At 46.7% G+C, this 25561-nt stretch overlaps 1 protein-coding gene across 1 annotated transcript in view; it reads right to left on the bottom strand.

Annotated features, from left to right (window-relative positions):
- The window catches only part of nup155 (nucleoporin 155), a 242618-nt gene that overhangs the window by 10010 nt on the left and 207047 nt on the right, over nucleotides 1-25561 (bottom strand). The window contains exon 33 of the mRNA XM_080189562.1: nucleotides 3603-3709. Coding sequence (XP_080045688.1) covers nucleotides 3603-3709 — 107 coding nt within the window. The remainder of the gene's footprint in view (nucleotides 1-3602; nucleotides 3710-25561) is intronic.

The raw sequence follows: 25561 nt of genomic DNA, 5'->3' as shown, positions 1-25561 counted from the left end.
ATAGCTGAGGCCCCAGCACCGATCCCTGTAGCACTCCACTAGTCACCAACCGCCAATCAGAATAGCACCCATTGATACCAACTCTCTGCTTCCTATTAGGCAACCAATCCTCTATCCACGCTAACACCTTACCCCCAACTCCATGCCCCCTAACCTTCTGAAGCAACCTTTTGTGAGGCACCTTATCAAACGCCTTTTGAAAATCTAGAAATACCACATCCACCGGTTCCCCTCTGTCTACCGCACTAGTCACATCCTCATAGAAATCCAATAAATTCGTCAAACACGACTTCCCCTTAACGAATCCGTGCTGCGTCTGCTCTATCAAACCATTCCTTTCCAGGTGCCTCGCTATTTCTTCTTTGATGACGGATTCGAGCATTCTTCCAACAACAGACATTAAACTAACCGGCCTATAATTCCCTGCCTTTTGTCTGCTACCTTTTTTACACAGCGGCGTAATATTAGCCGTTTTCCAATCTTCCGGCACTTCCCCGGAATCCAGCGAAGTTTGGTAAATAAACACTAAGGCATCCACTATCACCTCTGGCATTTCCTTCAGAACCCTGGGATCATTCCATCCGGTCCTGGGGACTTGTCTACCATCAGTCCCGTTAGTCTATCAAGCACTACCTCTCTAGTGACAGTAATTGAATTCAGGCCCTCAACTCCTACCATCCTTCTATCTTTAGTATCCGGCAAACTATTTGCACCCTCCTCCGTGAAGACTGAGGCAAAAAACTTATTTAAGGCCTCAGCCATTTCCTCATCTCCCACCGCTAAATCCCCCTTCTCATCCTCTAAGGGTCCAACATTCACTCTATCCAGCCTCCTCTTTATATATTTATAAAAACTCTTACTGTCCTTTTTTATATTTAGAACATAGAACATTACAGCGCAGAACAGGCCCTTCGGCCCACGGTGTTGCGCCGACCAGTTAAAAAAACAATGACCCTCTAATCTAAACCAATCCCTTTTCGTCCATAAACCTATCCACGGATCTCTTAAACGCCCCCAAACTAGGCGCATTTACAATCGCAGCAGGCAGGGCGTTCCAATCCCTCACCACCCTCTGGGTAAAGAACCTACCCCTGACATCCGTCCTATAACTACTCCCCCTTAATTTAAAGCCATGCCCCCTCGTGCTAGCTTTCTCCATCCGAGGAAAAAGGCTATCACTGTCCACCCTATCTAAACCTCTAATCATCTTATATGTTTCAATAAGATCCCCTCTTAGCCGCCTTCTTTCCAGCGAAAACAACCCCAAATCCCTCAGTCTCTCCTCATAGGACCTCCCCTCCATACCAGGCAACATCCTGGTAAACCTCCTCTGCACCCTCTCCAAAGCCTCCACATCCTTCCTGTAATGTGGGGACCAGAACTGCACACAGTACTCCAAGTGCGGCCGCACCAGAGTTGTGTACAGTTGCAACATGACGCTGCGACTCCTAAATTCAATCCCCCTACCAATAAACGCCAAGACACCGTATGCCTTCTTAACAACCCTATCTACTTGATTTCCAACTTTCAGGGATCTATGTACACATACACCTAGATCCCTCTGTTCATCCACACTATTCAAAGTCCTCCCGTTAGCCCTATACTCAACACATCTGTTATTCCTACCAAAGTGAATTACCTCACACTTCTCCGCATTAAACTCCATCCGCCACCTCTCGGCCCAGCTCTGCAACCTGTCCAAGTCTTCCTGCAAACTATGACACCCTTCCTCACAATCTACCACACCTCCGACTTTGGTGTCATCAGCAAATTTACTAATCCACCCAACTATACCCTCATCCAGATCATTAATAAAAATTACAAACAGCAGTGGCCCCAAAACAGATCCCTGAGGCACACCACTCGTAACCGAACTCCATGACGAATATTTACCATCAACCACCACCCTCTGAAACCTATCTGCTAGCCAATTCCTGATCTAATTTCCTAGATTACCCTCAATCCCATACATCTGCATTTTCTGCAGAAGCCTACCGTGGTGAACCTTATCAAACGCCTTACTAAAATCCATATACACCACGTCAACTGCCTTACCCCCATCCACCTCTTTGGTCACTTTTTCAAAAAACTCAATAAGGTTAGTAAGGCACGACCTACCCGCTACAAAACCATGCTGACTATCTCCAATCAATTCATTACTCTCCAAATAACTATAAATCCGATCCCGAATAATTTTTTCTAAAACCTTGCCCACAACAGAAGTGAGACTCACCGGTCTATAATTCCCGGGGAAGTCTCTGTTCCCCTTCTTAAACAATGGGACAACATTCGCTAACCTCCAATCTTCCGGTACTATACCAGAGGCCAACGACGACCTGAAGATCAGAGCCAGAGGCTCTGCAATCACTTCTCTTGCCTCCCAGAGAATCCTAGGGTAAATCCCATCCGGATCACGGGACTTATCTATCTTCAATCCCTCAAGAATATCCAGCACATCCTCCTTATCAACTGTAATACTGTCTATTCTACTCCCCTGCAACCCAGTGTCCTCCTCAGCTATATTCTTGTCCCCCTGCGTGAACACCAAAGAGAAATATTGGTTCAATGCCTTTCCAATCTCTTCCGGTTCCACACATAACTTCCCTCTGCTGTCTATAACTGGCCCTAATCTTGCCCTAACCAACCTTCTGTTCTTGACATATCTATAGAACGCCTTAGGATTCTCCTTAATCCTATCAGCCAAAGTCTTCTCATGTCCTCTTTTAGCCCTTCTTAGCTCACTCTTCAACTCCCTCCTAGCCAATCTAAAGTTTTCTAGTGCACTACCCGAGCCCTCAAGTCTCATCCGAACATAAGCCTCCTTTTTCTTTTTTTTTAGTGCTAGTTTAGCTTCATAGTCTATCCTTCCTTTCTTTATCAACTTCTTAGTCATTCTTTGTTGATTTTTAAACATTTCCCAATCTTAATCACCCACTATTTTTAGCCACTCTGAACGCATCAGCTTTTAATTTAATACTCTCCTTTATTTCCTTCGATAACCACGGCTGGTTATCCCTTTTCCTACATTCCTTCTTTACCATCGGAATATATTTCTGCTGGTGGCCTGTACTATACCCCCAGCATAGTGATTCTGCCCTTCCTGTTTCTGAGCTCCACCCACAGTGATACGTTACATGTCCCCTCTAAATTGTCCACCCTCTGCACTGCTGTAAGAGGCAGTGATTGAGATGTTTTAGACTATGAGAGATATGGACAGGGTGAGTAGGGAGCAGCTGTTCCCCTTGGGTGAGAGATCAATCACAAGGGGGCAGAGTTTTAGGTAAGGGGCAGGAGATTCATGGGGGATTTGAGAAAAAATGTTTTTATGTAGAGGGTGATAGGAATCTGGAATGCACTGGGAAGGTAGTGGGGACCAGAAGCATTACAACGTTTAAAAAATATTTTGATGAGCACTTGAAACATTAAAGATTCAAGGATCTGGGACAAGTACAGGAGAATGGGATGGGCCCATCTTTTGTGGAAGTTATTGTCAGTGCAGACTTGAAGGGCTGAAGGAGCTTTTCTGAGCTGTATGAATCACTGAGTAACCATGTGCTTAATACTCCAAAACACCCACCATAATCACCATAACCACAACTCACCTCTCATGGGCTGGAACTTTATTGGGTTCTTGCACGTAGTCACTGAGAAGGACATGAATACACTCCAGCAAGTGGAGAGGCTTTTTGACCCTCTGCCAGTAAGGATCCTAAAAAAGGGCAAAGCAGAATCAGAAACAACACCAGCAACTAGTCAAATAACAAGTGTCAGAACTGTGACCTCTGTTGTTGAAAGCAGTCATGATGTGGAGATGCCAGCGTTAAATTGGGGTAAACACAGTAAGAAGTCTCACCTTACAAGCTTTCGTCAGGTCTGTGGAAGGTTTTGATCAGAGAAGGGCATATAAGGTCACACAGTTTACAGAATACTGATTAGAATGCAAGTCTTTACAGCTAACCTGCTGTTCAAGTCTTAAAGATGCAGACAATGTGAGTGGAGATAGCATTAGCATAGGTTAAAGAGATACGTATTATCTCCAGACAGGACAGTAAGTGACATTGTACAAGCACATTTTGGCAGGTCCAATGGGATGAAGGAGTACAATATCAAGGGTAGGAGTCTTAGCAGTGTAGAGGAGCAGAAGGACCTTGGGGTGCGGGTCCATAGGACTCAAATCGGCCTCGCAGGTGGAGGATGTGGTCAAGAAGGCGTATGGTGTACTGGCCTTCATTAATCGAGGGATTGAGTTTAGGAGTTGGGAGGTAATGCTGCAACTTTATAAGACCCTTGTCAGACCCCACTTGGAGTACTGTGCGCAGTTCTGATCGCCTCACTATAGGAAGGATGTGGAAGCTATTGAAAGGGTACAGAGGAGATTTACAAGGATGTTGCCTGGATTGGGAGGCATGCCTTATGAAGATAGGTTGAGGGAGCTTGGCCTTTTCTCCCTGGAGAGATGAAGGATGAGAGGTGACCTGATAGAGGTTTATAAGATGTTGAGAGATATCGATCGGGTGGATTCTCAGAGACTATTTCCCAGGGCTGAAATGGTTGCTATGAGAGGACACAGGTTTAAGGTGCTGGGGAGTGGGTACAGAGGAGATGTCAGGGGTAAGTTTTTCACTCAGAGGGTGGTGAGTGAGTGGAATCGGCTGCTGTCGGTGGTGGTGGAGGCAAACTCGTTGGGGTCTTTTAAGAGACTTCTGGATGAGTACATGGGATTTTTTAAATAAACTTTATAAGTACTTACCTCCGGGTATCGGCCTCATTGTTCCTGTGGAGCAGCATGGAGAGGCAGTGATTTGGGCGAGTGTGGTGGTCGAGATTAAAGGTAAATTTTTAACTTTTTCTTTCTAGTTAAAGTTGCGAGCAGCGGTGGTTTTTTCTGTACCTTTTTTTAAATTAGCTAGAAACCGGAAGTCATCATTAGGAGGCTTACCAGTAGTTGTAGTTTTTTGTTTGTCTCTCTGACCCTATAAATTGGTACAGAGAGGATACCCGATCCTCTACACAGGTAGAGTATCCCACCCTCCCCCCTCCTCTAACCTAATAATGTGTGTGGGAAGTTTTTTTTTCCCTCCTGGAAATTGTATCAGAGATGGCAGTTCAGGCAGTAAGCTGCACCTCCTGCGGTATGTACAAGGTGAGGGACACCAGTAGTGTTCCTGCTCATTATACCTGCAGGAAGTGTGTACGCTTGCAGCTCCTAGAGGATCGTGTTAAGGAGCTGGAGCTGGAATTGGAGGAACTCCGGATAATTTGGGAGGTTGAGGTGGACATTGACAGGAGTTACAAAGAGATAGTCACTCCTAAAAATGAGTCTTGGGTAACTGCTAGGAAGAGGGGTAAGAAGCAATCGGGGAGACAATCCCCCAGGGCTGATCCCCTCCAAAATAAGATTTCTGTCCTGGAGGCTACAGCTGAGGAAGAATCAACTGGAGATAGCTAAAGGGAGCAGGTCTCTGGAGGTGAGCCTGCTGTGAAGGCTCAGGTGGGTAGGGGAAGTAAAAGATTGGGCCTGGTGATTGGGGACTCCATAGTTAGGGGGACAGATAAGAGAGTCAACAGTAATGGAAGGGACTCAGGGCTGGTGTGTTGCCTCCCAGGGGCTGGGGTCTGGGATGTTTCAGAGCAGGTGCTCAAGACTCTTAAGGGAGAAGGGAGTCAGCCCCAAGTCATAGTTCATGTGGGGACACATGACATAGGGAGGATAAGGGAAGGGGATATTAAACAGAAATTTATGGAGTTGGGGTGGAAACTTAGGGCCAAATCAAACAGAGTGGTTATCTTGGGACTCTTGCCTGTGCCACGGGATAGTTTAGAGAAGAACAGAGAGAGGGAAAATTTGAACTCGTGGCTGAGGGGATGGTGCAGGAGGGAGGGGTTCAGGTTCTTGAACAATTGGGGCTCATTCTGGGGTAGGTGGGACCTCTACAACAGTGATGGTCTACACCTGAATCAGAGGAGAACCAATATCTTGGGGGGGAAATTTGCAAAGGCTATGCAGGGGGGTTTAAACTGATTCAGAGGGGGGCGGTGGGATCCTGAGTAGCAGGGATGAAATTGAGGGGGTCATAGATGAGGACTGCAAAGCACGGCATCATGGGGGTGGGGTGGAGCAGGGTTTGAAATGCGTATACTTTAATGTGAGGAGTATTCGCAATAAAGTGGATGAACTTGCAGCGTGGATCAGTACCTGGAACTTTGGTGTTGTGGCCGTTTCAGAGACATGGGTAGAGCAGGGACAGGAACAGTTGTTGCAGGTTCCGGGGTTCAAATGCTTCAGTCGGAGTAGAGAAGGAGGTAGAAGGGGGGGAGGAGTAGCATTATTAGTCAAGGACTGTATCACAGGGGCAGTAACTACAGGGGCTGGGAACATCCGAAATGTGGAGTTTATTCAAGGAGCAGCTACTGCGAGTCCTTGATAAGTATGTCCCTGTCAGGCAAGGAGGAAATGGTCGAGCAAGGGAACCGTGGTGCACTAAAAAAGTTGATTCGCTGGTTAAAAGGAAAAAGGAGGCTTATGTCAGGATGTGGTTTGAGGGCTCAGGTAGTTTACTGGAAAGCTATAGATTAGCCAGGAGGATGTTAAAGAGTGAGTTAAGAAGAGCTAAAAGAGCACACGAGAAGACTTTGGCTGATAGGATTAAGGAGAATCCTAAGGCTTTCTTTATATGTTAAGAATAGAAGATTGGTTAGGGCAAGATTAGGGCCAGTCAGAGACAGCAGTGGGAAGTTATGTGTGGAACCGGAAGAGATTGGAGAGGCACTGAACAAATATTTCTCTTCGTATTCACGCAGGGAGACGTAAATGTAGTTGTAGAGAACACTGGGTTACAGGGTTGTAAACTGGATAGTATTGAAGTAGATAAGGAGGACGTGCTAGATATTCTTGAGGGTTTGAAAATAGATAAGTCCCCTGGGCCGGACAGGATTTACCCTAGGATTCTCTGGGAGGCAAGAGAGGCGATTGCAGAGCCTCTGGCTCTGATCTTCAGGTCGTCGTTGGTCACAGGTATAGTGCCAGAAGACTGGAGGATAGCAAATGTTGTCCCATTGTTTAAGAAGGGGAATAGAGACTTCCCTGGGAATTATAGACCGGTGAGTCTCACTTCTGTTGTGGGCAAAGTATTAGAAAAAATTATTAGGGATAGGATTTATAGTTATTTAGAGAGTAATGAATTGATTGGAGATAGTCAGCATGGTTTTGTGAAGGGTAGGTCGTGCCTTACTAACCTTATTGAGTTTTTTGAAAAAGTGACCAAAGAAGTGGATGGGGGTAAGGCAGTTGACGTGGTATATATGGACTTTAGTAAGGCGTTTGATAAGGTTCACCATGGAAGGCTTCTGCAGAAAATGCAGATGTATGGGATTGAGGGTGATTTAGTTAATTGGATCAGGAATTGGCTAGCAGATAGAAGATAGAGGGTGGTGGTTGATGGAAAGTATTCATCATGGAGTTCGGTTACAAGTGGTGTGCCTCAGGGATCTGTTTTGGGGCCACTGCTGTTTGTAATTTTTATAAATGATCTGGAAGAGGGTATAGAAGGATGGATTAGTAAATTTGCTGATGACACCAAAGTCAGAGGTGTGGTAGATAGTGAAGAGGGGTATCATAGTTTACAGAGAGACTTGGACAAGTTGCAGAGCTGGGCCGAGAGGTGGCAGATGGAGTTTAATGCGGAAAAGTGTGAGGTAATTCACTTTGGCAGGAATAACAGATGTGTAGAGTATAGGGCTAACGGTAGGACTCTGAATAGTGTTGACGAACAGAGGGATCTAGGTGTATATGTGCATAGATCCCTGAAAGTTGGAAATCAAGTTGATAAGGTTGTTAGGAAGGCACACGGTGTCTTGGCGTTTATTGGTAGGGGGATTGAATTTAGGAGCCACAACGTCATGTTGCAACTGTACAAAACTCTGGTGCGGCCGCACTTGGAGTATTGTGTACAGTTCTGGTCCCCACATTATAGGAAGGATGTGGAGGCATTGGAGAGGGCGCAGAGGTGGTTTACCAGGATGTTGCCTGGTATGGAGGGAAGGTCCTATGAGGAGAGACTGAGGGATTTGAGGTTGTTTTCGTTAGAAAGAAGGCGGCTAAGAGGACACCTTATTGAAACGTACAAGATGATTAGAGGTTTAGATAGGGTAGACAGTGATAGCCTTTTTCCTCGGATGGAGAGAGCTAGCACGAGGGGACATAGCTTTAAATTAAGGGGTGGTAGTTATAGGATGGATGTCAGAGGTAGGTTCTTTACCCAGAGGGTGGTGAGGGATTGGAATGCCCTGCCTGCTGCAGTTGTAGATGCGCCTAGTTTGGTGGCGTTTAAGAGGTCCGTGGATAGGTTTATGGATGGAAAGGGATTGGTTTAGGTTAGAGGGTCATTGCTTTTTTCTTAATTGGTCGGCGCAACATCGAGGGCCAAAGGGCCTATTCTGCACTGTAATGTTCTATGTTCTGTTAATGGGGTTGAGGGTTATGGATAGGCTTAGTAGGTAGGGATATGATCAGCGCAACTTGTGGCCCGGAGGGTCTGTTTGTGCTGTAGTGTTCTATTTTCTATATTCTAAGCCCAGGTAAGTCATGGGGGTTACAGATAGTGTGACATGAACCCAAGATTCCTGTTGAGACCGTCCTCATGTGTGCGGAACTTGGTTATCAGTCTCTGCTCAGCGACTCTGCGCTGTTGTGTGTCGTGAAGGCCGTCTTGGAGAATGTTTACCTAAAGATCAGAGACCGAATGCCCATGGCCACTAAAGTGTTCGCCAACAGAAGGGAACAGTCTTGCCTTGTAATTGTTCAGCGGTGTTCATTCATCCATTGTTGTAGCGTCTGCACGGTCTCCCCAATGTACCATGCCTCGGGACATCCTTTCCTGCAGCGTGTCAGGTAGACAACGTTGGCCGAGTTGCGAGAGTATGTGCCGTGTATCTGGTGGATGGTGTTCTCACATGAGTTGATGTCATCCATGTCGATGATCCGGCATGCCTCGCAGAGGTTGCTGTGGCAGGGTTGTGTGGTGTTGTGGTCACTGTTCTCCTGAAGGCTGGGTAGTTTTCTGCGAACAATGGTCAGTTTGAAGTTGTGCGTTGTTTGAAGGCAAGAAGTTGGAGTATGGGGATGGCCCTGGTGAGATGTTCGGCTTCATCAATGATGTGTTGAAGACTCTGCAGAAGATGTCGTAGCTTCTCCGCTCCGCGGAAGTACTGGACAATGAAGGGTACTCTGTCCACCGTGTCCCGTGTTTGTCTTCTGAGGAGGTTGGTGCAGTTTTTCCCTGTGGCGCGTTGGAACTGTTGATCGATGAGTTGAGCGCCATATCCTGTTCTTAAGAGGGCATCTTTCAGCATCTGGAGGTGTCTGTCGCGATCCTCCTCATCTGAGCAGATCCTGTGTATACGGAGGGCTTGTCCGTAGGGGATGGCTTCTTTAACGTGTTTAGGGTGGAAGCTGGAGAAGTGGACCATCCTGAGGTTATCTGTGGGCTTGCGGTACAGTGAGATACTGAGGTGACCGTCCAACGCTGCCTTCTCTACATTATGACTACCATTGACACCGCACACTGCTGGATCCAAGTGGATCTCTAAGAAGATTGCTCATATTGACACAGGCATCAAGTTTTTACAAAGATGCAAGAAAGCAGACAAGATACCGAAAGGGCTACAGATCACGAACCCACTCAGGTCAACCTATGACACAGACTACACTGACAGACTTTGCCGTCGCACCTCTCTCACACTCCACAACCTCATACACCAGCTCTACAGCAAATGCCGCATCCTGGAAACCAAGACAGAATACGTATTCTCAACTTGCACTCAGGACGCAGACCAGCTGCGAAACTCTGCCAAGCAAATGAGACAAAGAAACTACACCACCTACATGCAGACCAAGAACAGGAAACTTGAGAAATTCGGCATCACCACCAGCAACAACCAAGCCTCTCCCAGCACCACAGTAGAAAACAGCAGCACCGCAGGGAAGTCCAGTGTCAACTTGTCAGACTACACACTTCAACCAGATGAAATCGAAGTTCTCAACTGAGGGCTCAATTTCTGCCCCACCACCAAAATGGACCCCATCAGTCTCGCAGCGGACAGAATTCATCAGGTGAATGAGGCTGCGGAAGTTCATCCACAAACCCCAAGAGACCAACAGCAAATACAATGAGACAGCCGATGAACTAGAACAGCCGACAGAAAGCATGGATAGTCAGCATGGATTTGTCAAGGGCAGGTCGTGCCTTACAAGCCTAGTTGAGTTCTTCGATAATGTGACTGAACACATTGACGAAGGCAGTGCCGTGGACGTAGTGTACATGGACTTCAGCAAGGCGTTTGATAAGGTCCCCCATGCAAGACTTCTTGAGAAGGTGAGAGGGCATGGGATCCAAGGGCCTTTGGCCTTGTGGATCCAGAACTGGCTTGCCTGCAGAAGGCAGAGAGTGGTTGTGGATGGGGCTTTTTCTGAATGGAGGTCAGTCACCAGCGGAGTGCCTCAAGGATCTGTTCTGGGACCCTTGTTGTTTGTCATTTTCATAAATGACCTGGATGAGGAAGTGGAGGGATGGGTAAGTAAGTTCGCTGATGACACGAAGGTCGGTGGTGTTGTGGATGATCTGGAAGGATGGCAAAAGTTGCAGCAGGAGATAGATAGGATGCAGGACTGGGCGGAGAAGTGGCAGATGGACTTCAACGCGGATAAATGTGTAGTCGTCCATTTTGGCAGAACCAACGGGATGAACGAGTACACTATCAAGGGCAGAAGTCTGAGTAGTGTTGAGGAGCAGAGGGATCTTGGGGTCCGGGTCCACAGGACTCTTAAATCGGCCTCGCAGGTGGAGGAGGTGGTCAAGAAGGCGTATGGTGTACTGGCCTTCATTAATCGAGGGATTGAGTTTAGGAGTCGGGAGGTAATGCTGGAACTTTATAAGACCCTTGTCAGGCCTCATTTGGAGTATTGTGCGCAGTTCTGGTCGCCTCACTATAGGAAAGATGTAGAAGCTATTGAAAGGGTGCAGAGGAGATTTACAAGGATGTTGCCTGGATTGGGAGGCATGCCTTATGAAGTTAGGTTGAGGGAGCTGGGACTCTTTTCCCTGGAGAGACGAAGGTTGAGAGGCGACCTGATAGAAGTTTACAAAATGTTAAGAGGAATAGATAGGGTGGACTCTCAGAGGCTATTTCCCCGGTTTGAAATGGTCGCTACGAGAGGACACAGATTTAAGGTGCGGGGAGGGAGGTTCAGAAGTGATGTTAGGGGTAAGTTTTTCACTCAGAGGGTGGTGAGTGAATGGAATCGGCTGCCGTCAGTGGTGGTGGAGGCGAACTCGCTGGGGTCTTTTAAAAGACTTCTGGATGAGTATATGGGGTTTAATGAGATTGAGGGTTATAGATAGGTCTGTAGGTAGGTAGGTGATGTGATCGGCGCAACTTGTGGGCCGAAGGGCCTGTTTGTGCTGTAGTGTTCTATGTTCTATGTTCTAGAAAGGTCCACAGTGCAGTAGCCAAAGAGGAAAGAGTCCAATAGGACTCCTCCTCCTCCGGGACTGCCCTCGACTGGACAAGTATGCCTAAGCCATCAGGAAGAGCATCAACACCAGATTCATCAACCGCATTCACAAGACAGCCCCGAACATCACCCAAGCACAGCGCAACGCCATCCACGCTCTCAAGACCAACCGCAACATTGTCGTCAAACCAGCAGACAAAGGAGGGGCCATCGTCATACTGAACAGAATGGATTACTGCAGAGAAGTGTACCGACAACTAAACGATGAGGAACACTACAGACAGTTACCTGCAGATCCGACCAAAGAACATATCCGTCAACTCAACACTCTGATCAAGACCTTTGATCTGGACCTTCAGAGCACCCTCTGTGCTCTCATCCCACTTACTCCCTGCATTGGAGATCTCTACTGCGTCCCAAAGATACACAAGGCAAACATACCCGGCCGTCCCATCGTATCGGGCAATGGGACCCGGTGCAAAAACCTCTCCGGCTATGTCGAGGGCATCCTGAAACCCATTGTACAAAGAACGCCCAGCTTTTGTCACGACACTGCGGACTTCCTACAGAAACTCAGCACACATGGAGCAGTTGAACCAGGGACACTCGTTGTCACAATGGATGTCTCGGCACTCTACGCCAACATGTCCCACAACGATGGCATTGCTGCGACTGCCTCAGTACTCAACACCAACAACTGCCAGTTTCCAGATGCAATTTTACAACTCATCCGCTTCATCCTGGACCACAATGTCTTCATCTTCAACAACCAGTTTTTCATCCAAACACACAGAACAGCCACGGGGGCCAAATTCACATCTCAATATGCCAACATCTTCATGCACAGGCTCGAACAAGACTTCTTCGCCACACAGGACCTTCAACCGATGCTATACACTAGATACATCAATGACATTTTCTTCCTTTGGACTCAAGGTAAACAATCTCTGAAACAACTATATGATGACATCAACAAGTTCCATCCCACCATCAGACTCACCATGGACTATTCTCTGGAATCAGCTGCATTCTTGGACACACACATCTCTATTAAGGACGGTCACCTCAGCACCTCACTGTACCACAAGCCCACAGGTAACCTCATGATGCTCCACTTCTCCAGCTTCTACCCTAAACATGTTAAAGAAGCCATCCCCTACGGACAAGCCCTCCCCATACACAGGATCTGCTCAGATGAGGAGGATCACGACAGACACCTCCAGTCGCTGAAAGATGCCCTCATAAGAATAGGATATGGCGCTCAACTCATCAATAGACAGTTCTGACGTGCCACAGTGAAAAACCGTACCAACCTCCTCAGAAGACAAACATGGGACATGGTGTACAGAGTACCCTTCGTCGTCCAGTACTTTCCCAGAGCGGAGAACCTACGACATCTTCTCCGCAGTCTTCAACATATCATTGATGAAGACGAACATCTCACCAGGGCCATCCCCACACCCCCACTTCTTGCCTTCAAACAACTGCACAACTTCAAACAGACCACTATCCGCAGCAAACTACCCAGCCTTCAGGAGAACAGTGACCACAACACCACACAACCCTGCCACAGCAACCTCTGCAAGACATGCCGGATCATCGACATGGATGACATCAACTCACATGAGAACACCATCCACCAGGTACACAGTACATACTCTTACAACTCAGCTAACGTTGTCTACCTAACATGCTGCAGGAAAGGATGTCCTGAAGCATGGTACATTGGGAAGACCATGCAAATGCTACAACAACGGACGAATGAACATCGCACGACAATCACCAGGGCAACTCTGTTCCCTTCCTGTTGGCGAACACTTTTGCCGTCACGGGCATTCGGTCTCTGATCTTCCGGTAAGCATTCTCCAAGGCGGCCTTCACGACACACGACAGCGCAGAGTCGCTGAGCAGAGACTGATAGCCAAGTTCCGCACGTGAGGACAGTCTCAACAGGGATCTTGGGTTCATGTCGCACTATCTGTAACCCCCATGACTGGAGCTTGTAAAATCTCACTTACTGTCCTGTCTGGAGACAATACACATCTCTTTAACCTATGCTTAATACTACCTCCACACACACTGTCTGCGTCTTTGAGACTTGAATAGCAGATTAGCTGTAAAGACTTGCATTCTAATCAGTATTCTGTAAACTGTGTGTGACTTTATTGCCTTTCTCTGATCAGAACCTTCCACACACCTGATGAAGGAACACCATTTCCAAAAGCTTGTGGGATTACTATCAAATAAACTGGTTGGACTCTAACCTGGTGTTGTGAGACTTCTTATTGTTGAAAACAGGCACATATACGCTCTTCTTCAGCCCCACTGACAAACTCCTTCACCTTGCCATACACACCACCCCCCTTCACCTCCCCACATACAGCCCTTCACTCCCTCAATCTCACACACACACACACAAACACCCACTCTCACCCAGTGTTAGGAACATTTGTTTTATTCATTCGTGAGACATGGGCATCACTGGATGGCCAGTATTTATTGCCCTTCTCTAGTTTTCCTTGGAAGGCAGTTGTGAGTCACCCACATTGCTGTAGCTCTGGAGTCACATGTAGGCCAGACCAGGGTAAGGATGGCATGTTTCCTTCCTGAAAGGGACATCAATGACCCAGATAGGTTTTTCCAACAATCGACAATGGTTTCACGGTCATCAGTAGATTCTTAATTTCAGATTTTTAAAAACTGAATTCAAATTCCATCATCCGCCATGGCGGGATTTGAACCAGGGTCCCCAGAACATAAGCTGAGTTTTTGGATGAATAGTCTACCAATAATACCTCTTGGCTATCGCCTCCCTGTTGGAAAAAAATTCTCAAGGAGAGGATTAATAGCCATGGGTTAATTAGGAGAGTCAACATGGTATTGGTTAATTATGAGTCATGAGTTAATTAGGAAGCATGGGTTAATTAGAAAAGTCAACATGGCTTGATCAGAGGGAGGTCACGCCTAACAATTTATTAGAATTTTTCAAAATTGTGATTGTGTGTGCAGATGAAGGTAGTGCAGTCGACATAGTTTATATAAATTTTAGCAAAGCTTTTGACAAGATCCCACAGGGGAGACTGACACTAAGAGTTTCCGTAGATACGTGAAGAGAAGGAGGTTGGTGAAGACAAATGTGGGCCCTCTACAGACAGAAACGGGGGAATGTATAATAGGGGACAAAGAAATGGCTGAGCAATTGAATATATACTTTGGGTCTGTCTTCACAAAAGAGAACATAAATCAAATGCCAGAAATGTTGGGAAATGTAAGATTTAGTGAGAACGAAGAACTGAGGGAGATCAATATTAGTAGAGAAATGGTGCTGGGAAAATTGATGGGATTGAAGGTGGATAAACCCCCAGGGCCTGATAATCTACATCCCATTGTACTTAAGGAAGTGACTCTACAAATGGTGGATGCCTTGGTGGCCATCTTCAGGGTTCTACAGACTCTGGAACAGTCCCTGTAGATTGAAGGGTAGCGAATGTCACTCCAATATTCAAAAAGGGAGATAGAAAACAGAGAATTATGGACCAGGAAGCTTAACATCGGTAGTGGGGAAAATTCTCAAATCCATTATCAAGGGTGTTATAGTGGAACATTTAGAAAGCAGTGACAGGATCAGACAGAGTTGGCATAGATTTATAAAAGGGAAATCTGTTGGAATTCTTTAAGTATGTAACTAATAGAGTTGACAAGGGGGAGCCAGTCGATATGGCATATTTGGACTTTCAGAAAGCGTTTGACAAAGTCCTGCATGAGATTATCGTGCAAGATTGAAGTGCATGGGATTGGGGGAGGTGTATTGAGATGGATAAAAAACTGGTTGGCAGAGAGGAAACAAAAAGTAGGAATTAATGGGTTCTTTTCAAGTTCGCAGACAGTAACTAATGGTGCCATAGGGATTAGGCGCTGGGACCCCTGCTTTTCACAATATATATTAATGATTTGGATGAGGGAACAAATGTAACATCTCAAAGTTTGCAGATGATGCGTAGTCAAGTGGGAGGGTGAACTGTGACGAGGATGCAGGTATCCTTCAGCAAGAGGCGGCACAGCGATTAGCGCTGCTGCCTCACAACACCAGGGGCCTGGGTTCGATTCCTGGCTTAGGTCACTGTCTATGTGGAATTTGCCAATTGGTGTCATCTGCAACTTACTAACCATGCCTCCTATATTCTCATCCAAATCATTAATATAAATGACAAATTACAGTGGATCCAGCACTGGCCCCTGAGGCACACGGCTGGTCACAGGCCTCCAGTTTGAAAAACAACCCTTTACAACCACCCTCTGGCTTCTGTCAAGAAGCCAATTTTGTATCCATTTAGATACCTCACCCTGGATCCTGTGAGATTTAACCTTAAGCAACAACCTAACATGCGATACCTTGTTATGGTCTGGGTTTGGGTGAGTGGGCAAATCAATGGCATATGCAGTTACATGGGTAAGATGAGTATAGAGGTATATGGGCCAAATGCAGACAATTAGGATTAGCTTAGGGGTTTTAAAAAAAAAGGGCAGCATAGACAAGGTGGGCTGAAGACAAGTTGGGGCGGCATGGTAGCACAGTGGTTAGCACTGCTGCTTCACAGCTCGAGGAACTGGGTTCCATTCCCGGCTCGGGTCACTGTCTCTGTGGAGTTTGCACATTCTTCTCGTGTCTGCGTGGGTTTCCTCCCAGTGCTCCAGTTTCCTCCCACAGTCCAAAGATGTGCGGGTTAGGTTGATTGGCCGTACTAAAATTGCCCCTTAGGGTCCTGAGGTGCATAGGTTAGAGGGATTAGTGGGTAAATGTGTAGGGATATGGGGTTAGGGCCTGGGTAGGATTGTGGTCAGTGCAGACTCAATGGGCCAGATGGCCTCCTCCTGCACTGTAGGGTTTTTATGATTCTAAGAGCCTGTTTCCATGCTGTAAACCTCTATGACTCACTTTGGAAGCAAATACAAGATGGCAGATTACTACCTGAATGGCTGTAAGTTGGGAGAGGGGAGTGTGCAGAGGGATCTGGGTGTCCTTGTGCACCAGTCACTGAAGGTAAGCGTGCAGGTCCAGCGGGTGGTGAAGAAGGCAAATGGTATGTTGGCCTTCATTGCGAGAGGTTGAGTACAGGAGCAGAGTTGTGTTGTTGCAATTAACAAGGGTCTTGGTGAGGCCACACCTAGAGTATTGTGTGCAGTTTTGGTCTCCTTTTCTGAGGAAGGATGTTCTTGTTCTCGAGGGAGGGCAGTGAAGGTTTCTGGGGATGGCAGGATTGATATATGAGGATTGTTTTCACTGGAGTTCAGATAAATGAGGGGGGATCTCATAGAGACTTATAAAATTCTAACAGGACTAGACAAGGTAGACACAGGGAAGATGTAATTGATGATGTGATAGTCCAGAACCAGGGGTCACAGTCTGAGGATTTGGGGTACACCATTTCGGACAGAGGTGAGGAGTCATTTTTTCATCCAAAGAGTGGTGAGCCTGTGGAATTCATTACCACAGGAAGTAGTTGATGTCAAAACATTGAATATATTCAAGAAGCACCTGGATATAGCACTTGGGGCGAATGGGATTAAAGGTTATGTGGAAAAAGCAGGATTGGGCTATTGAGTTGGATGATCAGCCATGATCGTAATGAATGATGGGGCAGGCTCAAATGGCAAAATGGCCTCCTCCTGCTCCTATCTTCTATGTATCTACAAGAAGGTTAAAGCATATGGAATTCAGGGAAACTTAGCAAGAAGGATCAGAAATTGGCTCAGTAATAGGACACAAAGGGTTGTGGTAGAAGCTGTTTGATTGACTGGAGGCCGGTGTCCCACAAGGATCAGTACTGGAACCCTTATTGTTAAACACAAAGCTTCTCAATGAAAATGTAGGTGGAATGTTAAGCAAGTAAATCCCCAGGACTGGACAGGGTATTCCCACGGACCTTGAGGGAGGCTAGTAGTGAATTTGCAGGGGCCCTGGCAGACATGTTTAAAATGTCAGTGTGCACGGGGGAGGTGCCGGACGATGGAGGGTGGCTCATTTTGTTCCGTTGTTTAAAAAAGGTTCCAAAAGAAATCCGGGAAATCATAGGTCAGTAAGTTTGATGTCGGTGGTTGGCAAGTTATTGGAAGGTGTGATGGAATTTAATGTTGGCAAGTGCGAGGTGGTCCACTTTGGTAGGAATAATGGTAGGAAGAATTATTACTTACGTGGAGAAAAACTGCAGCATGCTACGGTGCAGAGGGACCTCGGGGTCCTTGTGCATGAGTCGCAAAAACCCAGTCTGCAGGTGCAGCAGGTGGTCAGGAAGGCGAATGGGATGCTGGCCTTTATAGCGAGGGGGATTGAATATAAAAGCAGGGAGGTCTTGCTGCAACTGTACAGGGTACTGGTGAGGCCGCAGCTGGAGTACTGTGTGCAGTTTTGGTCGCCGCACTTGCGCAAGGATATTTTGGCCTTGGAGGGAGTGCAGAGGAGGTTCACTCGGCTGAGACCGGAGATGAGGGGGTTGGACTATGAAGAGAGACTGAATAGACTGGGTCTGTACTCGTTGGAGTTTAGAAGGATGAGGGGGTGATCTTATAGAGACGTATAAGATAATGAAGGGGATGGATAGGGTAGAGGTAGAGAGATTCTTCCCGCTTAGAAAGGATAGCAGGACTAGAGGGCACAGCCTCAAGATAAGGGGGGGGTGGGGGCGCAGTTTAGATCGGAGTTAAGGAGGAACTTCTTCACACAAAGGGTGTTGAATCTCTGGAATTCTCTGCCCCTTGAAGTGGTGGAGGCTACCTCGCTGAATATATTTAAGTCACGGGTAGATAAGTTTTTGACAGACAAGGGATTTAAGGGTTATGGGGAGAGAGCAGGAAAGTGGAACTGATCCACTTCAGATCAGCCATGATCTTATTGAATGGCGGGGCAGGTTCAAAGGGCTAGACGGCCTATTCCTGCTCCTATTTCTTATGTTCTTATGTGATAAGGGGTAGGATCTACAAATATTTGGATAGACAGAGACTTATTAGGGAGAATCAACATGGCTTTGTGCGTGGTAGGTCATGTTTGAGCGATCTATGAGAGTTTTTCGAGGAGGTTACCGGGAAAGTGGATGAAGGGAAGGCGGTGGACGTTGTCTACCTGGATTTCAGTAAGACCTTTGACAAGGTCCCTCATGGGAGGTTAGTTAGGAAGGTTCAGTTGCTAGGTATACATGGGGAGGTAGTAAATTGGATTAGACACTGGCTCAATGGAAGAATCCAGAGAGTGGTTATGGAGGATTGCTTCTCTGAGTGGAGGCCTGAGACTAGTGGTGTGCTGCAGGGATCAGTGCTGGGTCCATTGTTGTTTGTCATCTGTATCAATGATCTGGATGTTAATGTGCTGAATTGGATCAGCAAATTTGCTGATGATACAAAGATTGGAGGTGTAGTGGACAGTGAGGAAGGTTTTCAAAGCTTGCAGAGTGACTTGGACCAACTAGAAAAATGGGCTGAAAAATGGCAAATGGAATTTAATGCAGACAAGTGTGAGGTATTGCACTTTGGAAGGACAAACCAAGGTAGAACGTACAAGGTAAATGGTAGGACTCTGAAGCGTGCAGTAAAACAGAGGGATTTGGGAATACAGATAAATAGGGAATAGGGATAGCCCAGGAAATTATCGACCGGTGAGTCTAATCTCAGTGATTGGTAAGTTGATGGAGAAGATTCTGAGGGACAGGATTTATGAACATTGAGAGAAGTTTAGTATGATCAATAGTAGTCAGCACGGCTTTGTCAAGGGCAGGTCGTGCCTTACGAGCCTAGTTTGAGTTCTTTGAAAATGTGACTAAATACATTGACGAAGGAAGTGCGGTGGATGTGGTGTACATGGACATCAGCAAGGTGTTCGATAAAGTCCCCCATGCAAGACTTCTTGAGAAGGTGAGAGGGCATAGGATCCAAGGGGCTGTGGCCTTGTGGATCCAGAACTGGCTTGCCCGCAGAAGGCAGAGAGTGGTTGTAGATGGGTATTTTTCTGCATGGAGGTTGGTCACCAGTGGAGTGCCCCAGGGATCTGTTCTGGGACCCTTGCTGTTTGTCATTTTCATAAATGACCTGGATGAGGAAGTGGAGGGATGGGTTGGTAAGTTTGCCGATGACATGAAGGTTGGTGGTCTTGTGGATAGTCTGGAGGGATGTCAGAAGTTGCAGCGTGACATAAATAGCATGCAGGGCTGGGTGGAGAAGTGGCAGATGGACTTCAACGCGGATAAATGTGTCGTGGTCCATTTTGGCAAGTCCAATGGGATGAAGGAGTATAATATCAACGTAAGACTCTTAGCAGTGTTGAGGAGCAGAAGGACCTTGGGGTCCGGATCCATAGGACTCTTAAATCAGCCTCACAGGTAAGGGATGTGGTCAAGAAAGCGTATGGTGTACTGGCCTTCATCAATTGAGGGATTAAGTTTTGGAGTCGTCAGATAATGTTGCAGCTTTATAAGACTCTGGTCAGACCTCTCTTGGAGTACTGTGCTCAGTTCTGGTCACCTCATTACAGGAAGGATGTGGAAGCTATAGAAAGGGTGCAAAGGAGATCTACAAGGATGTTGCCTGGATTGGGTGGCATGCCTTATGAGCTTAGGTTGAGGGAGCTCGGTCTTTTCTCCTTAGAAAGGCGAAGGATGAGAGGCAACCTGATAGAGGTTTATAAGATGTTGAGAGGTATAGATAGGGTGGATTTTCAGAGGCTTTTTCCCAGGGCTGAAATGGTTGCTACAAGAGGACACAGGTTTCAGGTGCTGAGGAGCAGGTACAGAGGAAATATCAGGGGTAAGTTTTCCACTCAGAGGGTGGTGAGTGAGTGGAATCAGCTGCAGTTGGTGGTGGTGGAGGCAAATTCGATAGGGTTTTTTAAGAGACTTCTGGATGAGTACATGGGACTTAATAGAATTGAGGGTTATAGGTAAGCCTAGTAGGTACAGATATCATCGGCGCAACTTGTGGGCTAAAGGGCCTGTTTGTGCTGTAGTTTTTTTGCAGACGACATAGATAGGATGCAAGACTGGGCAGAGAAGTGGCAGATGGACTTCAACGCAGATAAATGTGTAGTGGTCCATTTTGGCAGGACCAATGGGATGAAGGAATGCAATATCAAGGGTAGGAGTCTTAGCTGTGTTGAAGAGCAGAGGGATCTTGGGGTCCGGGTCCATAGGACACTCAAATCGGCCTCGCAGGTGGAGGATGTGGTCAAGAAGGCGTATGGTGTACTGGCCTTCATTAATCGAGGGATTGAGTTTAGGAGTCGGGAGGTAATGCTGCAACTTTATAAGACCCTTGTCAGACCCCACTTGGAGTACTGTGCGCAGTTCTGGTCGCCTCACTACAGGAAGGACGTAGAAGCTATTGAAAGGGTGCAGAGTAGATTTACAAGGATGTTGCCTGGATTGGGAGGCATGCCTTATGAAGATAGGTTGAGGGAGCTGGGACTTTTCTCCCTGGAGAGACGAAGGATGACCTGATAGAGGTTTATAAGATGTTGAGAGGAATAGATAGGGTGGATTCTCAGAGGCTATTTCCCAGTGCTGAAATGGTCGCTACGAGAGGACACAGATCGAAGGTGCAGGGAAGCAAGTACAGAGGAGATGTTAGGGGTAAGTTTTTCACTCAGAGGGTGGTGAGTGAATGGAATCGGCTGCCGTCGGTGGTGCTGGAGGCGAACTCGCTGGGGTCTTTTAAAAGACTTCTGGATGAGTATATGGGATCTAATGGGATTGGGGGTTATAGATAGGTCTATGGCTTAGTAGGTATAGAGGTGATCGGCACAACTAGTGGGCCGAAGGGCCTGTTTGTGCTGTAGTGTTCTATGTTCTATGACATCAAGATTGTAGAGTGGTTAATAGTGAAGAAGATGGTCAGAGGTTACAGGAAGATATAGATGGGCTGGTCAGATAGGCAGAGCAGTGGCAGATATTATTTCACTTTGATAAGGGTGAGGTGGTGCAAGGAAGAATTTAAGGAATGACAGGACGCTGGGCAGCTTGGAGGAACAGAGGGATCTTGGGGTAATTATTCATGGATCCCTGAAGGCGGCAGAGCAGATGAATAGGGAATTAAGAAGGCATGTGAGACACCTGATTTTATCAGTCGTGGTATAGAGTATAAGAGCAAGGAGGGAATGTTGGTGTTGGACAGTGTTGGTTAGGCCAGAACTGGAGTACTGTGTGCAGTTCTAGTCACCTCACTATAGGAAGCATGTGATTGCACTGGAGGTGGTGCAGAGGAGGTTCACCAGGATGTTGCCTGGAATGGAGCATTTGAGCTGAAAGGAGAGACGAGACAGGCTTGGATTGTTTGCTCTATGATGTAGCGATGCCGACATTGGACTAGGGTAAACACAGTAAGAAATCTCACAACACAGGTTAAACATCATCTGATGAAGAGCAGTGCTCCAAAAGCTAGTGGCTTTTGCTACCAAATAAACCTGTTGGACTTTAACCTGGTGTTGTGAGACTTCTTACTGTTCACTCTATAGCAGAGAAGACTGAAGGGAGACATGATTATGTAGAAGATTAGAAGGTGTAGAAGATTATGAGGAGTATGGACAGGGTGGATAGGGAGCAGCTGTTCCCCTTGGTTGAGTGGTCAATACAAGAAGGCTGAATTTTAGGGTGAGAGGCAGGTTTAGAGCGGATTTTAGAAAAAAGCCTTTTCAGTCAGAGGGTGGTGGGAATCTGGAAGGTAGTGATGGTGGAAACTTTACAACTTAAAAAAATACAAAGAACAAAGAGCAACACAGCACAGGAAAGAGGCCCTTCGGCCCTACAAGCCCACGCCGCCCATTTTAACACTCAGTGAGTGCCTCAATCCAATCCTTCTTCTACCTACGACTTTTGTCTACGCCTCTTGGACTCCACAATAAAGGGGGTGCAAATTTAGGGAATTATATGTGCACCAGATTAAGGGAGATCCAATTTAGGGACAATTTATTGACACCAATCAGCCTAAAAGCATGTTTTTGGGGTGTGGGAGGAAAACAGAGCACCCGGAGAAAACCCACGCAAGCACGGGGAGAATGTGCAAACTCCCACAGAAACCGACCCAAGTCAGAAATCAGACCTAGGTCTGTGTATCTGCACAGCAAACAGTGATAGTCACCGAGTTGTCATGTTGCCCGTCAGTTGGTCCAGTTTAAACGTACACTAACGACGTGAAGCACTAGGCAACTCTCGAAGCAACATCCAAGAGCAGCCCTCACACAACCCACCGCACGTATGCCCCTTGTTGGCCAACAAGACGGACCAAATCACTTGTGGATGTTAAAAAAAAGACATCAATAAACATACACAGCTTATTCAGACATTCACAGAAGATCCCCAGTAGCTCCAACGTAAGAGACAGGTGAGCCATAAAATACGTTGGACAGCCCATAGGAATCTATTGATTCCCAGGAACATCCTGAGGCTCTTGGTCCTTAACTAGAACATTCTTTTGTATCCCTCCATCTCTAGTCTGCTCATGTGCCTATCTAGGTAAGCCTTAAACAACTCCAGCGTGCCTACCTCCACCACCCTACATGGCAGTGCATTCCAGGCCCCCATAACCCTCTGTGAGAAAAACATCCCTCTAACATCTTAATTATACCTCTCCCCTCTAACCCTAAGCCCGTGACCCCTCATGATTTTCGCCCCCAACCTGGGAAAAAGCTTCCCACTGTTCACTCTATCTATACCCTTCATAATCTTATACACCTCTATTAGATCTCCCCTCATTCTCCATCTTTCCAGACAGAACAGCCCCAATTTGCCCAATGTCTCCTCATAGCTAAGACCTTCCATACCAGGCAGCATCCTAGTAAACCTCCTCTGCACTCTCCAGAGTTTCCACGTCCTTCCAGTAGTGCGGCGACCAGAACTGGACGCAGTACTCCAAATGTGGTCTAACCAATGTTCTACACAACTGCAACATTAGACTCCAGCTTTTATACTCTATACCCCTTCCTATAAAGGCAAGCATACCATATGCCTTCTTCACCACCTTCTCCACCTGTGCTGCCACCTTCAAGGGCTTGTGAACTTGCACACCTAGGTCCCTCTATGTTTCTATACTCCTAATAGTCCTACCATTTATTGTATAACTCCCCCTACATTAATTCTACTAAAATGCATCACCTCGCATTTATCTGGATTAAATTCCATCTGCCATTTCTCTGCCCAGTTTACCAGCCTATCTATATCCTGCTATATTGTCCGACACTGTTCATCACTATCAGCAAGTCCAGCCATCTTCGTGTCATCCGCAAACTTGCTGATCACACCAGTTACTCCCTCTTCCAAATCATTTATTTATATATTACAAATATACTGAGCCCTGCGGCACACCATTAGTCACAGACCTCCAGTTAGAAAAAGACCCTTCGACTGCTCCCCTCTGTCTCCTGTTGCCAAGCCAGTTCTCCACCCATCTAGCCACCTCTCCTTGTATCCCATGAGCCTTAACCTTTTTCACCAACCTGCCATGAGGGACTTTGTGAAACACCTTACTGAAATCCATACAGACGACATCCACGGCTTGTCCTTCGTCAACTGTTTTTGTCACCTCCTCAAAAAATTCTACCAGATTCCTAAGGCATGACCCCCCCCTTTACAAAACCATGTTGCCTGTCACTAATCAGATTGCTATGCTCTAAATGCGCATACATCCTATCTCTAAGAATCCTCTCTAACAACTTCCCTACCACTGACGTCAAGCTTACCAGCCTATAATTACCCAGGTTATCCCGACTACCCTTTTTAAACAACATATTTAAAAACTCTGCAACCAGCCTGAACAAGTATGCCACTCCAGTAACTGACTTCATTAGTAAGCATGCAGAAGACTGTGCGCCAAAGAAGCAAATCCGTGTGTTCCCCAATGGAAACCATGGATGAACAGGAATATCCGCTGCTTGCTGAAGTCCAGGTCTGAGGTGTTCAAGTCAGGCGACCTGACATTTACAAGAAAGCCAGATACGATCTAAGGAGATCCATCAAAGATGCCAAAAGACAGTGCCGGACCAAGCTCGAGTCCCAGGCTAGCCTCACAGACCCCTGCTGATTATGGCAAAGTCTGCAAGACATAACAAACTACAAGATGAAGGCATGTAAAATTGCCAGCTCCAAATCACCCCTTCCTGATGAGCTCAATGATTTCTTTGTTCGTTTTGAGCAGGAGGTCAGCGAGAGCATGCTCTCTACCCTGGATGAACCTGTATCTGGGATCACCATTGCAACGTCAGAGCAGCTTTCTCGAAGGTCAACCCACGGAAAGCGTCTGGCCCAGATGGGGTACCCTGACAAACACTCAGATTCCTGCATGGATCAGCTAGTGGGAGTCTTCGCAGACATCTTCAACCTCTTTTTACAATAAGCTGAGGTCCCTGTCTGCTTCAAGACGACAAGCATCATCCTTTGAAAGGCCAGTCATGGTACAAATAAATTCCACCCTTCAGGACCACCTGGAGCCACTACAGTTTGCCTACTACAGCAACAGGTCAACAGCACCCACTATCTCCTTGGCCCTGCACTCAACCCTGGAACACCTAGATAACAAGGACACCTATGTCAGACCCCTGTTCATAGACTACAGCGCAGCCTTTAACACCGTTATTTTCACGATACTCATCTCCAAACTCCGTGGCCTGGGCCTCAGTTCCTCCATCAGCGGCTGAATTTCCTAACTCACAGACCACATTCAGTAAGGATAGGCAACAATGCCTCCTCCACGATCATCCTCAACACCGGTGCCCCACAAGGCTGTGTGCCCCCTACTGCACTCCTTATACGCCGATGACGGTGTGGTCAAATTCCGTTCCAGCTCTATTTTCAAGCTTGCTGACAACATCATCGTAATGGGTCAGATCTCAAACAGTGATGAGACAGAGCGCAGGAATGAAAGAGAGAATCTGGTAAACTATTGGTGACAATAATCTCTTCCTCAATGTCAACAAAATGAAGGTGATTGTCATTGACTTTACGAAGTGTGGAGGAGAACATGCCCGTCTACATCAACACAGACAAAATAGAAAGAGTCGAGAACTTTAAGTTTTTAGGT

This window comes from Carcharhinus amblyrhynchos, chromosome 5, assembly GCF_965287045.1.
Source record: "Carcharhinus amblyrhynchos chromosome 5, sCarAmb.v2.hapA, whole genome shotgun sequence".
NCBI lineage: Eukaryota > Metazoa > Chordata > Chondrichthyes > Carcharhiniformes > Carcharhinidae > Carcharhinus > Carcharhinus amblyrhynchos.
The sequence above is the reverse complement of the archived record's forward strand: the minus strand, read 5'-3'. Positions and strand labels throughout refer to the sequence as shown.